Source organism: Serinus canaria, chromosome 4, assembly GCF_022539315.1.
Source record: "Serinus canaria isolate serCan28SL12 chromosome 4, serCan2020, whole genome shotgun sequence".
NCBI classification, from domain to species: domain Eukaryota; kingdom Metazoa; phylum Chordata; class Aves; order Passeriformes; family Fringillidae; genus Serinus; species Serinus canaria.
Window position 1 is genome coordinate 48,009,297 of NC_066317.1, and position 26,730 is coordinate 48,036,026.

General features: G+C 39.1%; 1 protein-coding gene across 1 annotated transcript in view; it reads right to left on the bottom strand.

Annotated features, from left to right (window-relative positions):
- LIMCH1 (LIM and calponin homology domains 1) overlaps positions 1–26,730 on the bottom strand; it is a 173,235-nt gene that overhangs the window by 85,893 nt on the left and 60,612 nt on the right. The window contains exons 2-3 of the mRNA XM_050973641.1: positions 24,933–25,003; positions 13,794–13,863 (exon numbers count right to left, since the gene is read on the bottom strand). Of these exons, the coding sequence (XP_050829598.1) occupies positions 13,794–13,863; positions 24,933–25,003 (141 nt within the window). The remainder of the gene's footprint in view (positions 1–13,793; positions 13,864–24,932; positions 25,004–26,730) is intronic.

Below are 26,730 nucleotides of genomic sequence, written 5' to 3' on the forward strand. Positions count from 1 at the left end.
CCGAAATGAGCTCAAGGCCAGCAGGACTTATTGGCTTTGGCAAGCACTTCTACACTGCCCTTCCTAGTGACTGGGGAATACATTCATCAGACACAGGACTGCCTTGCTTCAGTGCACTGACCCAGCTGACGCTCAGTGCTGAAGCCAATCAACCCTTCAATCTGGAGACCCTACTGGGAGCTACCTGGGGTTTACAAGGTCAAGAGAGGTAGCCCCATCCAATACAGGGGCTACAGAGCTATGCAACCACCTTACTATGTTATGCAACACTGCCCAAACTGCACTGCACAGCCCACCCACTGAGGAGGCTCCAGACCCTGGTCATACAGGTTCTGCACACTCTTTGTGTACATGCCAGCCAGCCCAGAGCTGCTCAGGGGCTTCAGCATGCCTGTGACTGCAGAGACCTTAGAGAGCCAGATAGTACCTGAGCAGTACCCACTTTCTGGGGCTTTTTGGCTACTTGGAAATCCATAAATGTGCTGTGCTGCACTGCTAAGGCCATTTGGGCCATTTGCCCTCAAATGGGAAAGGCACTGGCATCAAGCTGCTCTCCTGCAAGAGCTGATGTGGCTGTCCTGAGCAAGGGTGAGAGCTGCCAAAGCCAAGTAGACTGTTCAGTGAGTTGCCCACACCCACACCACAGAGGTTATCCAGGGTTCTGCATTCTCTGGCATATCCTAAACTCCACCTTACATTATCCTGAATAGAGTAGTTGACTGTTTTTCTCTCTTATTTACTTCCCATCCTCAGTCTGGCATTTTTATTTCTCCAACTTGCAATGTTATAGAAGACAAGAATATTTCTATGCGGCTTTAAAAAGAATAAATTACATTGGAAGCTGTGATGGAGAACACTGACCATAATCTTTGAAGTTCTTGATGTGTAATTTACTTACATAATAGTTCCTATAAAGGTTTAAGTGCTGGATTTCTAGTATTGCTCATCAAATTTCAGCCAAATGAAAAAGAAACAAGATGAACTACTCTTGGGAAGATAAACTATCTGCAAGAATTTTTGATGCAAGTGTGAGAACACTAAGAACCCTCAGTTCTTAAAAAATATGTAAAGGTCTGGAATTCAAGGAGTTTCAGTTCTCTAGGATCATAATATCGAAAGTAAATTTTAATCAGGATTGGGTGGCTCAAGAGATTGGGTAATAGTATTTAAAAAAGCAAGTGATTAATCTCTGATCAACCAGAGGGTAAGGACTAAAGAGCATTTAAGGTCTCAAACACCCCTGGGAACCAGCCAACTTAGTCTAATACTGTGGGTGCTGACTCTAGGCAGATTTTGGTTTTTCTCACACACAGTCCTTGTGCTTATGAGTAGGCTCCTCTAAATTTCATGAGAACTATTCCATCATTCTCCCCAAAATTCTGCAATAGTTATGCCTTTGAAATGCCAGTGGCAGATAGATACTGAGTTTGCTGATAACACTGTGCTGACAAATGCCTTGTTCCTCTGTACTTTTTTACTGCATCTATGTGCTTTTTCTGAATTACAAATGCCTGAATCAACTTAAAGCATAACAGGGAAGAGGAGATTCATATCAGCAAGGTGATACTTGGCAGGAAAATGGATTTTGGTCAGTGCTGACTGTGTCATTCAGAGACCTGAGATGCACAAAAATGGAGGACAGGCAGGTCTAAAGATACAGCTCCTAAACTCCCTTCAAACTAATCATAATATTGGATTGAATTTTGCTCTTTGGTTTGTTTCAGATAGAATGAAGGAACAAGGGAAAACTGTTGCATTTTTGCTGAAGATATGTCACCACCCATTCTAATATAGTTCTGCTAATACCTTGCTTACTCAAATTTTTGTTGGACTGCACCAGTTGTCAAATAGGATGTAATCATCTTGCTTCTTCCTTGTCTAAAATTCTAGCCCACTGACATATCAGATTCCACCCAGTCACTCTTCAGCAGTATAAAAATAAAATACAGGCATGTACACTAAGGGAGAAGACCAATCTAGCCTAACTTCCCAAAACATACAGAGCAAAACAAAACTCAGTCTCCTGTGACAAACCTTATGTCACGCTACTTTTTTACTTTACATCTGTCACTAAACACTGAATTTAGTTACAAATTTTATGTGTTCTTTTGGTCCACAACATTTACTTATGTACTTACTTCTCTTTAAATCTTTAGAGGCTTTTGTAAGAGCTCTGACAGCACTCCCTGGGAACCATTCTGTTTTATTTACCAGTTTGCAATTAGTTTTGCCAATAATTGATGGAATTCCTGCATTTGTTCATAATTTGTTTTCTGAAATAACAGAAAATACATTGTTTTCAATACACAGTATCAAGCCTGTTGTAGTAGTAATTAATTTTTTTAAATCTGCTTGTTTTTTCTTTGAAAAGAGAAAAACAGCACACCAGAACAGTGTATCTGTGTCTGGTGCATGTGGCACTCTCAGAACATTACAAGTTTTCCTTTCATGCAGTTGCTATAGTTTAAGAAGCAACTACTATCTGACCTCCTCAGGGGTAACAGGAGAACCTTACTGAAATAAAATATCCAGGAATTGTGAAAAAATAAGGGTTTTTTTCTGCTTCTGCAGATGTCAAGTGAAAGTTGCATGAAATATTTTTCTAGATCAAAAGTTGAGATATTTTATTAGCTGGTGCTGCTGACCTGTGCAGACAGTCTGCTGGCACAATTTTCACAACTTGTTTACAGTATCACTTCAGTTATCTGGAACTTTGTGTTATCCCCACAAGGGTCAAATTCCTGACATATATTAATTACACTGAAAATTGTCCTGGATTACTTGAAACCTCAAATAACTGAACCTATCCACTATCCTCCCTTTTAAATAACAGAGGACATACTGTATAGTGGTGCTAATACTTTGTGGCTGATCCCTGTAACTCCAGAAATTAATACATAAACGTCACACTTCTTATCTAGCAGGTCTGCCAGCCTTGGTCTGAAAACCAGGCTTGAGAGGGAGAGAGCATTTACAGCATGGCCCTATTCACTGCTGTGGGCTGCAGGACCCAGGGAGACAGGAAGGACAGGAAGGTTAAAACCAAAAAACCACTGACCAGCATTCCTGATCCATGCACTGCTGGCCAAGGATACAGACCTGCTTCACAGTTCAGCTCTCTTCCGTTGCCAAAATGACCTTGGATCCCTCCTGTAGTCAGCCAAAGACTGGGTGCTGCCTGCAGGGTAAGCCTATGTCTCACTGACACTTGAGCTTTTTATTGTGCTGCATCTTCTTGTTCCCTTTACCAGCAAGTCAGGCCTGCAGCTTCCCCCTGAAGGAAGCTTCACTCACCAAGCAGCTTCATAGGAACCTCTATAACTTCATTATATCAGGGCTTGAATGGAAAGATAACAATTCAATGACCTACTGACAATTTAGGTAATTTAGCCAACAGCAGGCATTAGCTCTAAGATCCCTAATGCCGTTGCTAGGCAAGAGTGGTAAAGTTGGGATTGGTTTTGGAAAAAACAGCAAGCCTCTTTCCAACCAAAGGAGAAATGGTATTCAAAGGACAACAGCAGTGAGGCAGCTTTCATTAAGAAAAGGTATGAGAAATATCCAGGAGCTTTTGGTAACACCCACAGGATTTGTTGGCTGTGCAGCCAAGCTACACAGCACCCATCCAACCCAACAGTAATAAATGGCAAGCAGCAAGAGCATCAGCAGCCTGGGCTGTCACTTTAAGGCCTGAAATTTGCTGCCCCACAACAGGTGCAAGGGTATGTGTCACAATCTGGCACTCAGTCCAACAAGCCTCCCAACACACTAATGCCACTTTGCAACATATTAAGCCAAGTAACATCTCTTTAGCAGTAAAAGGAGACCAAAAAATACCAACATTAGGACTAAAACAGAAGAGAAAGGGGAAGGGGGGAAGCATCATGTTTACCATTGGCTTTATGGAGTAACACAAGCTTGGTTTTAAATTGCACATGAGAACTGCTACAGTTCAAAGGAGAAAAGCAGAGGTAATGAAATAATATAACAGAATGAACTGAAAAAAGCTGAGTTGAACTCAGTACACACTTGGATGCATGCACACATTTAGCAAGTTCAATAGTCTCCCCTCTTTGAAAAGCCTGAAAACTCCCTTTCACACACCATGCAGTAATAAATCAGCGTGCACTATTGCTCCAAAGAAAAACAGACATTCACCATTTAAGTAATAGTGCTTCCCTCATGAAAATGAGGAGGCAGAAACAAACAAATACCTGGAAATAGTGAGGACTTTAACAAAAGGACACAACTCTAAAGAGGTGAGGATTGCCTCTGTATTGCAATATTAATTTTCTAGACCATTAGTTATAATGTTATCCATAAATGAATGTGCAATTCTCCTACTAAGCTGTGGGGCAGATTTGCACATGATATCACAAGGCTTTTCAGCTTTCAAAAGGTTAATAGTTAATGGTTTTGATGTCCCTCAGTCAGATAGTTCAGCCTATCTCTGTATTTTCCATAAGCAATTAACTAAGCTGTTTCCTCTGCAGCATTAATTTTAACAGGTTTACAATAGTATCATTAGACCTCTGGACATTTAAGAGGAAATGCATTACAATTGGAAAGTACCATGCCAAGAAGGAAGCAAGTGGCTTTAATCCAGGAGCAGTGAGGAATGCAGAGACAAGGAGAATTCAGTGTCAGGTATTTCAGACCTCTATTAATTCTTGACCACAGCACCAGACCATAGAATTTTACTGGGCTCTTAAACTAAAGAAATCACTTCACACGGATCTTTAAGGCACCAGTTTTCCATTACTTTGCCTTTTTGCTTGTTTGCTTTAAGTCAGGAAAACAACTGCAATGTGATCTTTGGAGCAAGACACGTTCCATCATCTGCATTCAGCACGTAGGCTCCTGATAGCAACATGCACATCATCTAAAATAAATCCACTTAAGAGTACCCGGAAAGGTTTTCAGCATAGAAACAGCAGGAACAGTTGCTAGCAGACATTAACTGCAACAGCCTTCACCAAGCTGGTTTGCAGCCAGGGAGGGGATTAGAGAGAGCATTCTTCTGCCACCCTCTTCAGCCCAAGGGCTGGGTCACAGCAGGCTGTTACTTGCTCTCTTTTCATAAGAGAAGGTCAAGGAAGGTTGAGCTTCCCTGGACCATTTTGAAGTGGCCAATCTGTTGGTCTGACTATACTGTGAAAATTCTTCCTGCTTGCCATCCCAGGACTTCTCAGGTTAAGAGCTTTTGGGAAGGTACCCTTCCTTTTCACACTTCCAGTGCTGCTGTTATCTGGTTAACAACATTGATCTAGCTGCTCCCTGCAGCAGAGGCTACATGTCACTGAAAAAGACAGTTGGGGATCAGAGATAGTATTTATAGCACAGACCTACAGACTCCAACCTGTGAGAGGCTTTCCAGAATTAGGGAGTGAGAATACTACTAAGTATAATTTTAAACACAGACAACCTTTAAATGAAAGATTTAAGGGTGAGACTTTCCCAGATTCCTGTGTCCTTTGCTTTTGACCAATACCTGAAGGAGTGCATCTAAGTTTAAACTCTGTAGCTGCAGTTTCAAAACTATTTTAAACTGATGGAATGGCACCTCTTTTTCCCTCTTGGTGAGCCTCCTCCTTCCCTCCTGCCAGCCTTTCTGTTCATGCTGTAACATGAAGGGTATTTTTTAGCCAGGTCAGTTGTCCACTCCAGCTAATAAGAAAGCCAGTGCTGTCATTTGCAGGAATGCCAAATTCAGGGTAGCTGAAAGCAACCATGACCTCAGATCTAGTTTTCTTTGCTAAGGACAAAAGCTGATACTTATTTAGCTTCAAGGCATGGACAGTTGTAGCTCTGCATATTTTATGTGTGTTGGCCTAAACACTTGCAGTACACCAGCTCAGTGCTTCTCTTTATATCCTCATTGCAAACTAATCAATATTGCAATAGAAGACACACAAAAATTGCCGGTGCCTGGATACAACGGCAACAGTGCCACATTCCCCACAGGACACAGGTGACACATTGACAGACTCAGGGCATCCAACTCCTTCCCTGAAAAACCCTGAAGGTGGTACATGTCTCCAGAGCATGTGGTACTTGCTCAACTATTAAGAGAAGTCATAAGCTTCAACAGTGGGATTTGTTTTGGAGAGTAAAAATCATTGCTCAGGAGGCTCTTTGTTTCCAGGACAGCAGCTCAAGGAATGCACTGATCCTTCACTTCATTAAGTGGAAATACAAGCAAATGGCATTGGTTTGTTAAACTATTATATTTTCTGATATTTATACATAGCTAGAGATTATTCTTCAAAATCTTGCCATTTCGTAAATACTCACTCAACTGAGTGTCATTAAACCAATGTAATGCAAGTCATGGCTGTACTTGAAGAAGGACTCCAGCATCTAAAAGCAAATCTAGCAGTTATTCCAGTAGGCAACCTACATTTTTCATGGCTACAAAATGAGCTCTTCCTGGAAGCCAGCTACCCTCCCCAAACCAAGAGAGACCCTGTCATTTATAGTAAAGGTTAATGCAATGATAAGGTCAAATTTACATTTCAGCTGCCTAGCATTATCACTTCATCAGTAGCAATGTTTTTCTTTTTGCTGTTTTCAAATGTTATCCCTGGAATCCTTCAGTTTATTAAACTTCCAGTGGAAAAAAAAAAAACACCAACAAAAAAAAAAATCCCAGAAAAAAAAAACAACCAAAAAACAATCATTATGCTATTTTATAAATAATATCTTTGAGAAGTCACTTGATAGCCCTAAACAGGGTAGACTCTGCTTTTAATCAAACACTTTTTCCTAAAGCATGCTGCGCAAGCAAAGAGTATCTTCATACAGCAAAAAAAAAAAAAAAAAAAAAATTCAAAAAAGGACATTCTCTGCAGTGACCATCCTCTCTTGGTTTTATCATAAAAAAGGTTCCCCTTGCCTCCAAATTTGCATATTAATGTTCTATATTATTCAGTGTGAATAAAGCTAATTATAAACCTACTGATTAAACTCACAGGTGTTGGAAGAGCAGTCTAAAATGAGACTGTGAATGACATAGGAATGCTTGTGATATTTTTGTAGCTGTTATTTATTATTTGTATTAACATACTGTCTAGGAGTCCTGGCCATGGAGCAGGACTCATGGGGTGAGGTGTTAGACAAAAACAGACTAACAGATGATCCTTTCCACAAAGAGCTTACAAGTATTATTAGCATTTGGCCAAACCAAGTCCTGACATTCTCAGCAGCAGAGCTCAGCATGCTGAGGGCACAGCTTAAGCTGACTGTGAAAATGCTGCACCTTTGAATCCTAACCAGTCTAGTTTCAGAAGAAGTCTCAACAACATGACAAAGTCTGAATATGTCTACAGCAGCTATGGATCACAGCCATCCTTCACATGTGTCCTGCCAACATTTACCCATCTTGGCTGGTGCTGTTCTGACCCAACAAGGAAACTGTTCCCAGAGCACCCTGGGTACTGAGAGACTTCATCTTATAACAAGGGATAAACTCCTGGACACTGGCAGAAAGGGGCAGTATCCTTAGCATGACAAGGAGTAGCCCCAGCCAACAAACAGCTCAGCTTATGGAGTGCACTGTGAGCACTCCAGCCAAGGAAACATCCAGAAGATGGGACTTTAGGGCCAGCAGTGTGGTTGGTCTGCCAAAGTCCTGGCTGGGTTCTGGCTGGGGCCAGCGGTGCAGGAAGCACACAAAAATGCCTAAGGGATCAAAAATGGGCAATTTGGAAACAAACAAGGTTCTTAATTCCAAGTTTCACCTCCAGCCATCATAAACACAACACTGCAGCTGGTAGCTGAGGAAGGAAGTGATTGCCCATGGATGTTAGGGACAACTCATGAGCCATTCAGAGGTGGTGAACATGAAGACAACTAGGAGTTGGTTGAACTCACTTCTCTGAGGGTGTGTGTTCCAGCTAAATCCAGCTCAGGCCATCACAAACAAATAAATAAGGTGAGGTCATTTACCTCCCTTTGTTTTGTTTGTTCGTTTTTCTATAGTACATGCCTTTTATTAATTTCCTATTATTTCAGCCTCTCTTGCATGCATACATCAGATTATAGTACAGCTTGGAAGCCAGGCAACACAGGCTGAACTCAAGTGCAGCAGTGGAATATGTCTCCAGTATATTTGCTGTCAGATCAATTATGAGTTTCCAGCATCAAATGTTTGAAAGTTTTGGAACCAAACCAAACACACCAGAGTAAGCACAGACATTTTAATCAATAAAATACTAAATGAGATGCCAGCATTGTATTTTCCATTTGTAATACTAGTTTAAATGGCAGGAGAGCAATGCTTCCTGGACGGCATTGTATGGTTAATTGGAAGCAATAAAACCCTTCAATTCAGTTTAAAAAAGAAAAATAGCTGAATTTCCATATAAACTTTGGGGGTTTATTTGTTTGCTTCTCATTTCCCCCCAAAAACTGCTTTCTCTGTGCTTCCTGCCAAATTTGAACTGATGGATGTTTTCCTCTTCTGCGATGAATTAGCTACAGCTTCCTTGCAGATTGTTCCACACAGACTTTGTTTGCAAACAATGTGGTTAAGAAACACCTGTTAGTTTGCTTTTATGTTCTTTGTGTAACTCAGAAATGTTTATGAATATAACATACAGCTAAATTCATTTAACGGGAATTTCATAAGGTAATTCCATCCAGCTCAAATGATACCCAAGGCAAGAAAGTCTAAATAAAAAACCAGTTTGAAGGCAGTCTAGAAAGCTAGGGGAGTAAAAAACCCAAACAACATAAAGAATACAAGGACACCCTACTAACCATTATATTTTGAAGGATACTCTTGTTTTAGTAAAGAGATTCATTATGTATTACACTATGTGATGAGCCAAAGCACACAGTGCTGCTCTCAGCTACTGGCTAGACCCTAAATATTGCATTCATCAAAAATTCAGATTTCAGAACTGAAAGCAGGCACAAGAGGTGTAGAGAAACTAATTACTATTTAGCAAGGAATATCCACAGAAAACATGGCAGAATGGTTTGCACAGTATTTTGCTATGCTGTTGACACTTTTTTTACATCAACAGTCACAAAAATGCTTTTGAAATGTGAGTGCCAAGAACTTATTGTTTTTAGACAGACAGGAAATTTGCTTCTGTTTACTTCACATGTACCACAACTTACACAGCAAGACTTTTTATGAATACAATTGTGCTGGGAAATGAATATGTTCAGCAGAGCATAGCAGTACAAAACCTGAAAACAGAAACTATCATATATTATGAATCTATATATTACAATAGGAGCAGGGTTTTTCTAGAAAGTACTAGAACTAAAGGGAGAGTGATAAATTTAAAAGAAAAAAACCAAGAAGATAAATTTAAAAGAAAATATAAAAAAAACCAACAAGATAAATTAAAAAAAAAACCCTAAGAAAAAATTAGTAACGAGGTATGAATTAAGTGAGTGATAAAAATAATGCATGTCTGTTAAAGTTTTGTATATTTATCTTTGCTAATTATTTTTAACTGTGTGAAACACACTATTCTTTATTTGGATCTTTTATTTGGAGCAAAATTTTGTTTGGAGGTACATACGTACATGAAAAATCAATATCTCGTTTGCTGAATTTAATTAGTAGCTCAAACTCCTGAAAGCTAACATAAGGACAACATTTCTTTGAAATAACATATAAGATAGAAGAACCCCAAATTTACAATTTGTGCAATATTACAGCATAAGAACAAGCTACCAGCACCAGCAGATAGTTGTTCTTAATAAGGGTAATAGCAATCTCTCAGAGAACACTTTGCCAAAAGAAACTTCCTGGGAAAATAATGAGGGAAAAAACCCAACCTAACTTTCAAAGGAACAAGCTTTCTTAAGCAGCACATTATGCCTCTGTTCATCTTGGTGCAATAACCATGCAACCAGGTGACTTCTGCAGGGCTATTCTTTTTCAGTGCTATATCATACATATGTCACAAAGTTAAGGACCATAAACAAACCGAAAACTGGATGCCACAGTAAACAGATTTTTTATTCAGTAGTACTGAAACATGAGCCAAGATCCAAGCTAAAGTTCATCTCTCCATCTTTGTCTTCACTACTTCCTCCTATTATATGTGAGAATCATTCACACAGCCTCTGAAGTAAGTGTCTGAGCTCCTGTGGGGATTGTTCAAGGAACTGAAGTAATGCTATAAACTCCCCTAAATCCTGTCAAACAAAAGATAAGGCAAAAACCTTTTCTTTTCTCACAGAGTGACATTATTCAGGGACAGGAAGCAAAAGCTGGAATCTTTTTAAGGGAAAAAGAAAGTCAACATACAGTAGTTAGTACTATAGAGCAAACCTTATCTACAGTGATGCTGGTAATTTTTCATAGAATAGATAATAAGGTCTAGACGTACAAAATTACAATTAGCAGAAACCTTAAAAATTAGTTGTGTTCACTATGAATGTCATACAAAATGAAAGAAACCAACAGCAACCCACTGAAAAAATTGCTGGTTTTATGAAAGTTATATTATATTAATTGTACTCTAATACATCTTTGCAAGTCTTCTGCAGCTCCAGATGGTTTTTTAATTAATAACTTAGCCAAAAAACTTCTCCAGCCTTCTACAATTAAATACATTAAATGATGGTGCTAGAAACCCAACAGTCTTAGAACAAAGATGCTCAGTATCAATTTTTTACATGAGAAAATTTCTTCTGTTACTCCTACATAGGCCTTATATGTTCTTTGAATGCATTTTGAATTTGTTTTTTGGTGGGAGCATAAGCTTTCAGGATTAATGAATAGTGAACAAGAATGAGAAAACACTTCATCAGATTTAATACTGTAAGTCTGAATACCAAAGCTGTGGTCCTACATTTTCTTTCATTAAAGCAATGTATCATTTCTGCTGTGATAACAGAAGCAGTCGGCACTTCTGGAGATCAAAGCAAGTTACAAACAAGCCTGCCAAGCTGAACATATGTAATTCTATATGTAAGGCTGCATGCAATCCACATCCTGACTTAGACTTGCAACTAGACAAAGATCATCTTTGTGTATTTATATGGCCTGTATGGTGGTGTTCAGATCCTTGAGTTCATACTTTAACACCACAGCACTATAAGTGATAAATTTTACTTTAAATATTGGTGTTCTGGTATGCAAGATCTGAAAATAAATTATTGCTTCTTAAAATACATGAGCAAGTCACTGGTGAGAATTTCAGAGTAACTGCAGATTCATCTAGTTTTAAATGCCAGGAAAGATTTGAAGAATTCAGTCTGTCAACACTGAACCAGTTATACATAATACTTATAGAACTGTTGTGACAAGTCACCCAAACATGAAATATAGGCAAATTTTTTACACCTGATACTACTTCAAAGTGAACACTTAAGCGTGTGTCTGATATGGGCTTCAAGGTTACTGTTATTTTCCTTCAATAAAGGACACTTCCTAATTTTTCCTTACCATAACAAAGGAGAAAAATGGACTATCATCTGGACAATGAGAGTCAAGTAGACATTTTGTAGAGCTACATAATATATAACTGTTTGTGTCTTTGGAGGTTAAGGATGAAACAAAAGGCACTTTGAATACTCCACAATTACTCATAAGTTTTAGCTCCTACTGTGTATAAAAGAAAACCTACCTATTGTCTCTCCTAATGACTTAAAAACTTATTCTGTCAGATACAGGAAAGAAATTAAGTCTGTTACAGTAATTCAGTTACACTTTTTAGGCAGAAGCAGCATCTAGGATTTACAAGCATGTATCTCATGCAAGGAAGAAAAGGTACTGAAGCTTTCACAGCATTTCTACTTGTACCTGAGGAAATCACACTCACTGGGGTGAAATAACTGGAAAGAAGTAACTATTTAGTATGTCAAGCCAACCAACACTAAGATAATAAAGAAAAATTGGCAACTAATACGGGAATGTCTCACATGTAGGGTCAACTACCTAGGAGGTCTAACTGCTTCTGGACCATAGTGCCAATATTTTAATTCTTTTTTCAGACACATAGGCATGGTACAGGTTAGTGAAAAGAAAAGGATATCCCCTGTGCTCAAACACACCCCCGATGGCTGTTCTTTCAAATCATACACCATAAGTAAGCATAACAGACTAGATAGAACTCTTGGTCATTTAAATTCACATGCAGTCCTTCAAGCAGCCACTTACTCACCACTGTAACTACAAATGGCCACAAAAGTCAGCAGGTTTGGAACCAGATGTCTTGGAAAGCAAGGGGAAATTTTGATAGTTTGTTTGGTTGGGAGCAATTTATTCACAGAACAGTATATTAAAACATTCATTGGTAATGTTCAAGAACTCAGAAATAGTGAGCTTTTAAAATAGCCTAATTATTTATTAGGAAAAAATGCTTAGAAAAGTAGTTACTTAAGGAAATCAGAGGACACAGGTACAGAGGTAATAAAGTGACTTTTCAACATAAAAAATGATCTACTGTATCATTAGCAGCCTGAAAACTTCTTTTTTCATAATGCTTTGAAGATATACATCTTCCAAGAGAGCTTTATCTCAAGGAATGAGAAAAATACAAACACATAATGACTTTTTTCTATGTCCTTCCTACTTTAACCACCTTACCACTGGGATTTTACATATGAATAAGGAAAAAACCCAATGTAATTCAATATCATCCTCTTAAAACAGTCATAACAAAAATTGAGTCTTTCCTGAAAGCGAGCCAAGGAAAAGAAAACTGCACTACTGGTACTTTTTCAGCTGTTTATATCAAATATTCCTTTCAAATAGGACAGCAAAGCAATAAAACTAGATGGGTTTTAGAGGCAAAAGAAAGGCTCTCAGGGAAACTTTAGAGAAAGGGTGGTGGGGATCAAAAATGAGATTCTAAAACCAGGCAGAAATATTCTTGTGAATCTACATGTTGAAAGACCTAGCCTCAAAGGCTATGCAACAGCATTGTAGAACTGATTTAACAGCAAATGTAACATGGTTTCTGATACACTGAAACTTTTTAATGCGTTTATACAGAGGAACCTTAACATCAGCTATCAACAAGTAATATATTCTGAATCTCGCATAGGCCACAATACCAACAGTGCCAGAACACAAGGAAACCATGTCTGCACATGATGAGTCTAAACAGAGGATGGCCACCTTCCACATGCTCAAGGACCCTTTTATTCCCAATTACAGCTGAAGATAAAACCAATACAGCCATCTTTCTCTGTGGCTAATCCTGTTAGACCCGACAAGCACCCACTGCCCCACCTTCTGCCCCAACAGCAAGCACAGGACTGTGCCACCCCTTGAGGTGACCCCCGGAGCACCCAGCGCTCCTGACAGCCCATGAGCTGTCAGCACATCCTCTGTGGTCTTCCTTGCTTACAACAGAGTATGGCCAAATTTTGGTCTGCCCTTAAAGTCAACATGGAACAGTTCCCCAGATAGACCCAGAATGAATGTTATCTGCAGACTGTGGTATCTGGGGGAAAGGGAAAATGAGACAAAATATACAAGTACAGTTTTCTTCCTTTCCAAAAACTATCTTTTTGTGGTGGTGGCTTCTAATGCATGCATTCCAGTTTTTCCAAAGCTAGTGCCACAACTGAGAGGTGATATATAACCAAGAAGATCGTCTTCCTCTAAAAATATACCCTGACACTTGAATACAGCCTACTTCTGGAAAAAAAAAGACTGAAAGGTCTTAAGGTGACTACACAGAGCATTCCAATTTCAGAGGGACTGTCTGAGTTTACTAGGCTAGAAGAGTTCAAATTACAAAAATAACTGCTATCTCTAATGTCAAGGTGCAAAAAGCAGCACTGAAATATTTTCCTCCATTTGATATACTCACCAAACCTGCAATGGGGGTCGGTAGTCTATTGATCTTTTTTACCAGTCCTGGCTTTATCGCATTCAGCAACCTGTTATGAGAAAGGAGTATTTTATGAGTGGAAAGTCATAAAATCCAAATTATCAAACATTTTCCCCCAGCACATAAGGATTTCAGTGTGACTGGAAAAAAAGAATCTCCCCTTTCTCCCTTCTGAAAACATACATGGACACCCAAATTTGATCACTGAAATGAAGACTAGGATGAATATCCACAGCACAGTAACTCAATTGTATTTATTTTAAATTCTAAATTGATCTAGATCACATCAGTGACCCAGACAGATTCTGGGTGAATTTTGACACATCAGCCTGCCTTACCTGTGTACAGGGATATCATGCCTGGAAAGGCCTGAGAGCAGAAACCTAGAAGGCATCCAGGTCTGTCAGTTTCTGCACTGCAGGAGAGTGAGAAAGGATGTACACTTTATGGGTGGCCTGTCTATTTTTTTTTTCATCTTAACTTGAAATTGAATGCCATCCTTCCATATGTTGTGTTGAATGGAGGGCCCCATAAATCATAAATGAGAGAAGACAAATAAAAAGGGAATTCCTAAACCCCTAATGGTGTTTTCATGTCTCATCATGAAAACACCATTAGGCCAGTGATACCACAGCTGAACACTGTTCAGTGTCTGAAGATTAGCAATCCCCCAAATCCAAGTTCCTCACCACCCATAAGCATGCTATGAGATGTGCTGACATGGCTCATTGTTACAGTATTCAAAAAAATGCCCAAGCCTCTAAAAGTGGGGAATGTTAATTGTAAAATCCTGTTGCAACAAACACTGTGTCCTCACCACCCTTCCCCCAAGAGAAAACCATAATGCCTTTTATCCAAAGAAAAATTCAACCACTTCCATCCACTGGGAAGAAAATCATCAGTTCAAGATCATGGACTTAAAATTCAAGATCTTTGAAGGGGACAAAAATGATGTCTGCCTAAATTTAGAACTCTCTGAAAATTAGAACACCTCTATGGAAGAGAGGAACCTCATTTTGGGCTGACATGGTCTCCATTCAAGAGAAGACTCCTCTGGCAGCTTACTGTGGTTGTAAAATTATTAATATTTAATATTTGAGAGATCTGGCTGAGAAGTTTATCCAAATGAGAAGAATATTCCTTTCAACTAAAGCTAACAGTCTGTGATGGTTTCCAGCTCCCTACTTCTGAGTTAGGATAACAGGCAGTGTGCCACTGCTCAGAGCTCCACCAAGAGCCATCTCTCCATTGTGGCACATTATTTGTTGCTTGATTTCTTAGGACCATGGCAGTTTGCAAGTTCATGAAGGTGTTCATCCCTCCTGGAGTGAACATCTGGCTTTATGAACACTGAAGTGATCACTTTTCCTCACCTCTTTCCCTTTGTGTCTCCCTGAAACAGTATATAGGTTGGATTTCTGCAATCACTTGGACAGAACACGGGAGCAGAGTGAGAGATTCAAAATTGTATGCATGTTATTACATTCTTGAAGTTCCCACATCTCCAATACCATCATGTATTGGGAGTAGCATCAAAACAAATAGGAATTATACTCTTGGGAGTTGGAGGTATTTCTTAAATACTCTTGAAGTTAAAAACTCCGTAACCCAAACTCATACAGCTGGCTGTACTATTCCTCTTCTGCTTAGAGTAGAATCTAACAGTAATGTCCCAAAACCAAATGAATTAATTTACTTTTATTTACAAAAAAAATCACTTTTCCCCACTAGATGAAGAGAATGCCAATAAAAGAACTGCCTATCTTCTAGAGCCATTATTTTATTTTGCAGATGGAAAAAGAACTACTTTTTTTTTCCCCCCAGAAGATACCATGGTACTTTTTAACCTCACAGAGCAGCAACTTTATAAAACTACTATTTTCCATTTAGCTGCTACACCAGGCAATAGAAGATTTTTTATTTTTTTTTACCAGAGGACTTCTTTCCAAATACTGTAGCTCTCTTGTGATTTTAATCCTCAGTTTGCCTCTTCTGTTTCAGGAAAAAAAGAATGTATTAGCTAAAGCATCCCATTTTCTTTATTACTCAAATGTGAATGCATCAGCACCATAACCAATATTGCAGGTGCAGATTAAAAGTCATAAGCAATAATGGAAGGCAAAATAAAGAGTTCTTATTGGAAACCTCAAATGCCAAAACCCATTCTAAATAAATCTTCAAAATGGCTTGTACAGACTTCCCTGTGAAATACAGGAGAAGGATAAATTGAGAGGAAGGAAAGGAGTAGGGAACAAACAACATTTTAGGTCACCATTTGGAGGCCAAAGAGAGAGGAAATAGGATGGTGCAAGATGGAAAACCCTAAGGAAGAAATTAAAATTATTATTAAAAAGTTTGTCTCCTATTGGAAACATTTCTAAGCAGTCTGGCACCAAACCCCCCAGGACTTGCTTGCTGGAGCATATGTCAAAGGGAGGTTTCTTCCAGAGCAGACTGTCTGCTTCTGAATTATTGCCTCATCTAGAGCAACAATCCAGATGCCAAAACACTGAGTGGTTTAAGATTGCTCTGCTACCAAGCCAGCTGAAAAGTTGTGCTGTTTGTGCAGGGTCTCAATGGTCGCCTTTGCTCTCACAGTTACCATCCATCCCAGCTTCTCAAAAACCCACTAACTACACCTCTTCTGACATAGGCCTGTACACACAAACTAAATTTTCTGTGCCAATTTAAACTTTCATAGAGCACGTGTCTTGGTATGGAAAGTTTTATCAGCTCTGTGGATTTCTGTTGAAATACTGGGCAAACAAGACCAATCATCATTTTGCACTGGGGACCTGGCACAAGATCCTTGGCCATGGCCCAAGGGACAGACTCTGCAGGTGAACAAAAACCACTAACCCACACCTTCTCCTAAAGCCCCTGACAACTGCAGCCCCATGCTTTCTTGCCCCACCATCCTAACCAAAGGACTTGGCTGCCCTGGACCTTCTGTCCCCAGCCATGTCCTAGTCTAAAGAGTTTTCAGGAGAGAAAACTTGCACCACATATCTTCTTCTGGCATCTACAGCTCCAGCCTGTGCCCTCTTCCCCAGTCCTAATCCTTGGCTCATTTTGAGTGATCCCAACAATCCTACTGAACACTCAAAAGAAAATAACCCAAGCCAGGATACAACTGTGAATTTTCAGGCTCCATCCACAAAACCCAAGTCACTACATAGACATGTGACCTACTCTCAGACTCTTCAAACTCTCTGTGGGGATTTCACTACCTCTAGCATTTATGCATCTGTCCTGAGTCAGAACAATCCTCTGTTCTTCTCAAAGCTCTCCTGTAATTTTCAGTCCAACACAGAGTAATCAAGGATGGAAAAGACCTCAAAGATCACCAAATCCAGCTGTTCAGCCAGCACTGATAGGGATGGTAACTCGATCGCTTCCCAGGCAGCCTGTTCCAATGCCTTACAACATTTTTGGTGAGAAAATTTTTTCTAATATCCAACCTAAATCTCCCGTGGAGCAACCAGACACTCATCTTCCCTTTCCCCTGTGCCAGGAGCTGGCTTGGACTCTCCGGTAGAAACCTGTTAAATGAAGCACTGTAAGACACTGCATAGAAGCTAAAACCTTAGACCTGTCTTACCTTATAGAAACAACAGGGCATGATGGAAGTGGAAAGCTGCTCTAGTCCCACGCATAGGGAGAAGCTAGGTCACTTCCTTCCCCTGACAAAAACCAGCTCTCATAGGTACAGGAAGAATCAGTGCTCTTCTCATGCTGTCCCTAAGGCTTGGTATTCCAGGAGATAAGGTATCTCCACAGCTGGACAGACAAGCTGAAATCAGTGCTAGCCACTGTGTGACTAATTTATTAGACCTTCCTGGGGTTTTTTATCATGAGTTAAGAATTTGAAAAACTTCTGCCAGGAAGAGAAGGCGTTTCAGGCAACAGTTGATAAAAGATCTAATGAAAAGCACCAATAAACTGCCCATGAAATTCTTGCAAGGAAGCGTCAGTTACGAAAATATTCAGAGGATGGCTGCCAAAACGCAGCCTCCAAAAAGACCTCAATTCCAGGAGGAAATGGAAGAGAAGCATTTTCAGAGAATAAGAAGAAAAGAAAGGCTGAAGTGATGTGTGTTCACAGATCAATCCAGGCTGGAGGGAGAGGTATCCAACAGAGGTCTTTGCTCAAGTAACAGATCATATTCCTAAAAAGAAAAGCTGACTAATGATCTGATCTAAAAGTCAAAGGGCATTTCATATTTGAGAATTCAGGAAATTCTATCCACAGTAAACCTTCACAGAGACATTTCTCTCTTCAAATTAAGTTTTACAGACTTATGTTCAAACAAGCAGTCTTTCAGCACTTGATAATTATTAGCCTAGACAGCTTCGGTATCCACATGTTTTTAACTCATGCTCTAGTGGCAGTTCCAAAATGCCCCCAAATACTTCAAAAGAACAGAAAAATCCACTACTAGTCTTAAAGATGAACAAATCACCTTGAAACAGTGAATAATGAAAAGTCAAAATATTTTGTTGCAAAAGACATGGCTAAGAAGTTTCAAAATATAAACATGTTCCTGAGGTCACAAAAATATTTTTGGGAAAACATTCTTGAGTGATTGCTAATGATGGCCCTGACATCATTTATTTAGAATCACATGAACAAGGTGTTTTTTTAACAAGCAGGACAGAACTGACTTTGTCTTATGAAGGGCTCACAGTCCAGTCTAATCCGTAAAAAGTTAATAAAGACCTATGCAAATCTGTAGTATTGAGAAAACAATATTCCAAACATAGGACTGCATTAGCCTTGCTCTGCCTAAAACTAAAAATATGAACAAAATAGAGGCCCTGCAAACAGCTCAAGAAAGGCAACAGGGAAGAATGTAACTTTACAAGCTATTTATACAGAACCTACAATCACAAGGACTGATGATGTGCAGAGCATCTCATGCACCTCTAAATTTACAATTCATGCATAGTTTTTACACTAAGTAGCAATGGCCATGGATGTGCTTTCCAAAACTGCTCAATATGCTTTCTTAAACATACACTCTTGAAAAGCTGAAACTTCTCACAGGATCATCTTGCCTTGCATTTGAGCAACACTCCTTTTGAGTGGATCAGTGCTCCACAGTCTCCTGCCCTGTCAATAACATCAGTGAAAAAGCTCTACTATTCAGTTAGCTAAAATGCTTTTTTTTTTTTAAACATGAATAAATACAAGGACAGGTTATTCTGCCTGTTCAAGAATCCCCCTCACTGTCTATTCCCCTCTTCTCATCACGGGCTTAGCATTAGGGTTTATGCTACCTTTGGCCCCTCATCTAAACCGTATTAATAAATAGCTCTTCATTATGAAATAGCAATAAAACTTACAGATTAAGGACTCTGTATTCATATAAAACTATTTCAAATGTCCTCACATGAACCTAAATCTTAATGCTTAATGAGCCTTGGGGCCCATCTCTCAAAACCTGGAGACATGCCAAATTCATGATGCTGATAATGTTTTGGCTTTCTAGCACAGAACCTGAAAACCACAGGAAAACACCAATTCCTTCTCACCTTAAAGCATGGGTCACATTCAAAACTTGAAATATGCCTGTGAATCTCAAATACCTTCTTAGTTTCCAAGAATAGGAAATTCAAGCAAAATACTAATTAAGCATAAGGGCTGGGCATCCACGGACTTCTCCACTGTTCACTACACAGCCAAGTGCTGAACTGATGCCAGGCCCATAATACTAACAGATGATTAGAATTATATATCTGAAAACTCCTATCATCTACAAAGACTATTTGTTTTCCCCTACCAGATGACATAAGTGACATTAACTTGCAAGAAGAATGAGTGAAACACCATATATACAGCAAAGGCTGTTCTACATACCTCACAGTGTCACTGACTCGGAGCACAAAACTCTTATTATTCCACAGCATTACACTTGTACTGATCTGGCTGGCACACAGCCAGCCCTTGTTGAAAACTGCACTTATGTCAACTCAAAGCTTGGTCAGATGCACCAGAACCAGGATGCACATCCAAAGAAACTGCTCTTTGAGAAAATGCAGCTCATTCATCACCATCAACATGAAAAACACAAGCTAAGGGGATTTCTTACTTGTGGAAGAAAATAATTCTCATGACAGAATAAATGATAAATTCCATTAAGTAATTCTTGGTCATAATCACTTTCAGTTAGCTCAGATTTATAGCCACTTATCATATTTTCTTTAAATATTTTTAAAATAATCTATGCACATGACTAATTTCTCATCTTTTTTATTTAAAGATTTATTAAAATCTAAAAACTTTCTTGTACTTTTTAAGAGCATATATTCCAAGTATGCACAACAGAAGAGAAGTACCTTTCCTATATATCCTACAGGAGGAAAAGTGTACAACTCTTTTTTTAGTTCACTGTACATACGCAATTTTCCAAGATTACTTAAAAACAGTAGAACATTTTTGTATCTCCTCTTTCAAAAAACAACATAAAAGTTACAGAGTCAAAGAACAAGCATAGTTTCAAAGAATAATCATAGTTTCTGCACATTTTACAAAGTTACATAATGCCATGTGCTAATAGATAAAATAACTCTCTCTAAAAAACCCGGAAGACCTTGGGAAAGTGCTCATAAGTTGTTTTCCAGAACTGCACAGAAGAGTGACCTCCATCTTTAACCACATACAGTTAGTCTTTTTTCATTTTCATATGCAGTGAAATATTTGTTAGAACTTTCATGCTTGAGAAAAATCAGAGTTATTTTCCCTGCACGTACTGCTATTAATTGATTTTAATACATACCTAAACCAGACACACAGCTAAACTGTTCTGCATACAGAACCCCAGGTATTACACATAATCATGATGTTGTTAGATTCTACCGCCAAGCCAAATAATTTCTGCTAATATCCAGCTGTTTTAGTTCATTGTTTTAAGGTCCTTTGCCCAGGATCCATATCCCAATTTTTGTTGTTATTCTTCTTTATGGTCTGGTCCTGTTCCTGACATTAGAATCTCATTACTACTAATACAAACTTTAAGAGTGACTGGATAACTTGATTCCAGAGAAAGCTTGAGAGAAAATACAATTCCAATTGCATGTCAGAAGTTCCTAGAGATATATTGGATATATATCCTGTTTGGATAATCATATCAAAGCAAGCAATTAACTTAAATTTTTGAAGTCTCACATCCCTACAGAGACCTCTTTAACTACTGAATACCCAACATGAAGGAAGGAATCCTGCAGTACCAGAGCTCGAATAGGGGAGGTGGGCAGCAAGGAGAAGGGCAAAAAAAAAATGAAAATACATTTGCAAGGATATTAGAGCAGAAAGAACTGGTCAAGGTTGAAGCAAGACATGCATTTTTTCTCGTAGTAATAATTTTTTAACTTATTAGTAGCAATTGTTGCATGGTTAGAAATAAAAGCAACCTTGACTTCCTTGCCTGCTGTTTCAAAAAACACAACAGAACTGCCCAAACCAGCAGGGCAGACAGAGACAGGATATGCACTTTTTTGGCAGTCAACCTTCAATCAGATGTCTGAATCCATAGAATAGGAACACCTAAGTATTGCAACAACCAGATCTAATTTATTTCTGATTAATCCTCTAGCTTCTTATGATATCTGGGTCAAACCTAAACATGAAAACTATGTAACAAGGGAGAAAAAAAATTGAACATGTGCTGGAGAAGCAATAGGGGATTTCCAGTGATATTCCTGCTACTGGTGTTGTATTCCTACTTCATATAGCTTTCAACCATAACCCCAGGAAGGGATATTTGCCCACCCATGCAGAAACTCTTCAGTCTTTTCATATGAGAATTTAATTCACAAAGCATGAACAGAGAAAGAACTGCCTCTGCCTATATAGCTATTATATCCCTGCTGAAATCACCATCTGCACTGATGTCAGAGAGCTATGCTAAAAAAACATGAACTCATTTCAGACAAACAGAAGTCATAGTCACTGGCTTCTCAGCACAGCTGAGTGAACAATTAGAGTCACCACTGTCTGGGCAACTGCACAAGTGGGCTTTCGAACAGCCAGAAAGAATAAAGGGCTTGTGTTTCTCTCATCTGTTGACTTGTTGCTTTATGGCATCCTGCATTGTTTAAATATGCCCCTCAGCTCCTCAGCTGAGTGCGTCAAGCTATAAAGTTCGTACTGAGGCCAGATCGGAATGCCACAGCACAAACACTACCAGAGGGGCAGGTGCAAGGCTTGCAGGTTCCTGTGGCAGGCATACACATCTGCACTGCCCCACAACCCATTCATCCCAAGAGCCTGAGCTTTTGGCATTGCACAGTCGCATTCGTTTTCATTTATTAAAATATGTGGATTGTTGCTAGATGTGAATGAATCATTTATAACCAGCGTAGTGATGCCTGCTTGTGTCTGTAGGCTGTCTAGGACATCGAAATTGGGATCAAGTGGAGGAGGGCCTGGCATTACTGTGTATAAGGGTCAAACAATCCTGCTACAGAGATTCCCCCAGCACCCTTTTGCACAGAACAGTCTCTTTGGGGAATAGACTCTGGCATGGTAACTTCCCCCTTCCCTTCTGCAAAACACCAGCGAAGCCAGAAGGTAGCTTGAGATATGTTTGGGACATTCAAGGCATGCTGACTGTGTCCCCACTCCTGACAGAAGTTTCCAGTCCTCTAGCTGCTGGGATCCCTCAGAGCCCAAGCTCGCTTTCAGTCTTCCTCACAAAATACAACAGATGAGGAAAACCCTGAAAGAGTCACCTGGAAGTTAGGCACAGCTATTCCACATTCACATGGACATCACCCACACAAGTGTCTGGCTATGAGTTGCCAGTTAATGCCCCTTGCAGTGAGTATTGTCATGTAGGTAAAAACAAAGGTTAAGTTTGCTTTTCTCCAAAACTTTAACAAATCAGATAAAACCTGACCAAAAACAATGAGTTCTTCCATCTTCAGAAACCAAGACAGCTATAATTTATTTCTTGTCTTATGAAGTTGTCAGACACTTAGATCAGATTCTCATCTACTTGTTGAAGTCAGCTGCAATGAAAACACAGCAGACTGACAGGGAGTTAAGAGAAAGCTTATATACCATTACATTTTTTTCATTAGCTACCCTGGTAATTTTCCAATAAGTCACAAAAAGCAGCTATTGGTAAAGTTACTCTCTAGAAAGACAGTTAGCTATTGGTAAAGGTACTGTCTAGAAAGTCAGTATTGCTTGTGGCAGCTTTACAGTGTTCTTCACTGAGCAGCAGATAAAAAATTAACTATCAGTGCTTCACTTGCCAAAGTACTTTTTGAAGATACTCTGGAAGTTCTCAGTGTTAGAGCCAAAAATTTCTGTTGAGTGCTCTATTTTACAGTGGCCTTGGAACCAGTGAGGAATACACTTCTACTGCTGGTGCTATAGTTTGTTTGTCATCAAGCCCAATTTGGTGACTTTCTCATTAATGCTCTGTAGCCTAATAGAGTTTTCCACACTAGCTAAAGCTTGCTAACCAAGAGCACTACAAACTTCATGGCTTCTAAGATTTGAGGCTGAGGAGACAGATTCCTTCAGGCTGATTTGCACTGATCCACAAGTGGTAAATGAGGACAAGCAATTTCCCCAATATCACAGAACAGTTACATAGTATAACCAAGTGCTGTTCCCTTGACCTAGTTATTACTGGAGCTCACAACCTTCTAAGAAATACATATTTATCAGCCTCATTAGCAAAACATTAGTTAGTTAAGCCTTCCATCTTAAAGATTTACAGTATTTAAATCAGACTACTTCTGCTTACTTGCAGATAAGATTACAATCTAATCTTGAAATACACAGCCCTTGCTTTTCATGCAACACAATTCAACCTTAACATTCAAAGTGCAATGAGAAGTGATTCAGCACACTGCACTTCCCTTCAACACACAGAGGAGAGAGATTTTGTGTGACAGGCAGCCCTTAAATACAAAGAGGGTATGCTCCTTCTGAGTTACACAACTTTTGGTCAACAATAACAACTACTTCCCTCCTCCCAAAGCCACTCCTCAGCAAAGACACGCAACTGCAATCAAAATAGATCACATCATTTCCTTTATATTTTTTCACCTTTAAAAGCTAAAGTTCAAGCTGTCTGATTAATGACACCAGTGAGACATATAATAGTATTTACACAAGTAGGTTTTGGATCTATGGTAAGCTACCTAGAGCTGAGTTACAGAATATTAGCTCAACTCTACTGCTGAAAACAGCTTCCAAGTTCCAGTGCTTGGAATAGTATAAAACTTTACCAATAGCTGCAATGGTCCAGCTACACATCTCAGGAGATCTCCTTTATAAGTATGGATTCAGTTCTACACAAGCTTCATCATTCTGGTGTGCAAAGACAGCTTTTATCAACTTCAGTGACAATCCTGTATACCCAGGGAAAGAAATTGGTTCATACAGGTGATTTAGATCAGCAGATTCTCCCAAATGCCTGAAAACCTGATTTTCACAGGGCTAAGGGCATTAGGACATATTTCCAAACTGCTCTTAGAAGTCACCAGCTTTGGCATGTAAACCTCAACAAGATTTTGGAAGACTCTTCCTAAAAACTAGCCATTAGAACTACAGAGAGAAATGTGCAAAAGCTAACTTGTGTCTCTCATCCAAAAATTACAAACCACGTCATTGAAACACACCTTTAGGCAAGATTTAGAGGATACCTAACCTTTCCAGAAACTATTAAAGCAGCTGTGTATTGATGGTATTCAGATGGCTAACTCCTGACAGCGTTCAGACTTGGAGTTGGTCCAAAACGCCTCATTGTGGCAGAGACATCCACAGGCAGGTGTGGAACACCGTTTGCCAATCTGTGGTTAAAAACATTAAATAAAAGGAAACCAAAAAACAACATAATATTTTTTTGTTTTACATAACTCAGCTGAGGACCAGGGGTGGAGTGAGGGAAGCACTTCATAAAACCTGTTTTCTTTAAGCCACATTTCAACCCTCACCATAACAATAGCTTTGGCACTGAAATTATACTTTAGTGAAATACCACTGTGCTCAATGTCAAAACTCTCAAAGGGAAATCAACAGTGGAATATACTAGCTAAGGCTGTTTTCTACTTTAGTCAAGATTGTATTCAAGGCTCAAAACTGTAAGCATTACTTACTCACACAGAAGAATGCCGTTTTCTAATCCGGAACGAAAATCTTTCTCACCAAAACTCCTGCCCGTCACTTGCTGCAAAAGAGTAGAGGGAAACAAAAGAGTGACATCTATTAGAGAGGGAGATTTACAAGTGCAATTCATAATACTCCGTTAGAGCATCTGCTGTTTAAGGAACATTTGAGCTTTACAGGCCTTGCAAAGGACTGAGCAGTGTCCATTTCTCTTTCCTACTTAATCAAGATATTTAACATACAGGAAAAAGTATTTGCTCCAATGCAATTGCAGTCTGCAATTGCAGACTGTTTTCTAGCAGTAAAAACCAAAAATGACAAAACAAAAACTACAATGTAATCTTCTGAATATTTTAGAAGTTTTATTTTATAGTGTTTTGAATTTTAAAACTATTGCATTTAGACAAACTATGTATTTTTATTGCTTTTTTTGCACCACATTAAATATTTCGTACTGGCCTTGAGCTTTAGTCCTTAACTTATCATCTTTATAGAATAAGCAAAGACAATTGAAAGCAATGGTGTGAGTTACAGCCCTTCAAACACAGGCCTCAATACTCCTGTTGGTATTAAAAGATACTTCACATCACCAATTCAGCCATGAATGTTAAGAGAATACAAACTCAGTGGAAGCTTAGGATCCTCCCAGGTACCAGGACCAGGAGGCACACTTTGCCTCACAAGCTCTTAAGCCATTCTGTGCTGCTTAGGGATAGACCAGCTAGAAACCTTCCAGGAATCCCAGTCTCACCTGAGGGTGGTAGATGCTACAAGCATGACTGAACCCCCATTTATGACTCACTACTGTGTTGACAATGTCTTCCCATTCATCCTCATATCATTATCAACAGATAAAATGTTCAGTTAAAAGTAAAGAATACTTTTTAATATGATCACAAAAGATATAAAAATAGTTACTATGTTTAGAAAGCACTGAACAGAAACAATACAAATAAAAAAACCAGTTTTGATTGTCCTGCAGGAGGTCTTCTCTTTACCCAGGCAAAACATTTACCGGATGCTTATAGAGTTCTCATGGCTTTCATCCAGTTTTCAGCAAGAGCCTTGCTCTGGGTGTTGCTTCCACCATAGAGAACAGTGACTTGGGGACACATCTGTCATTATGTCCCTGTTTTCTCCTTGCTGCTATATTCAGATATAAGACCCTTCCCCTCCTAGTTTCCTGTCATAAAGACAGCAATTTATAAAAGCTGACAAGTTGCAGCTGTCCCACAGGATTAACAAATGTGTCAGTTCCAGAAATGCTGGTTATAGCTGGGCAGTCTTGGACAGAGAGCAACACTTTTTAAATTGAAATGCATATGCAAAGCCTAAACTCTAATCCTTCACTAAATTATAAACATATTGTTTGCTCACTGTGAAGGAAGTTCTCCTATACTCTGAAAAATGTATCATAACAGCATCAGTGGACAATCGTATCTTATGCAAAGGCATAAAGTAGAACAAGGCACTGCGTTGCCCTCATATCTCTGAAGAAACCACATGTAATTTGTAAATGACCTTTAACCATTTAAACTATATCTAGCCAGAGTAAATTATCTCTAATCTTGATCTGCTGGGACACTGGGAAATCATGACAATAAAATCATTAGCATTTGGGATGAATTATAGGTGGAGCTGACTTTTGTTTCATCCACAAGATGTACTACAGAAAGGAGCAGGAAGAGCTACTTCATAGCAGCCTGACTCCAAGCAGTTTTTTCATTTGTGAAAAAATTAAAGAAAAATTATAGTCATTTTATTTCACTCCTCTAGACCAAATGTCCC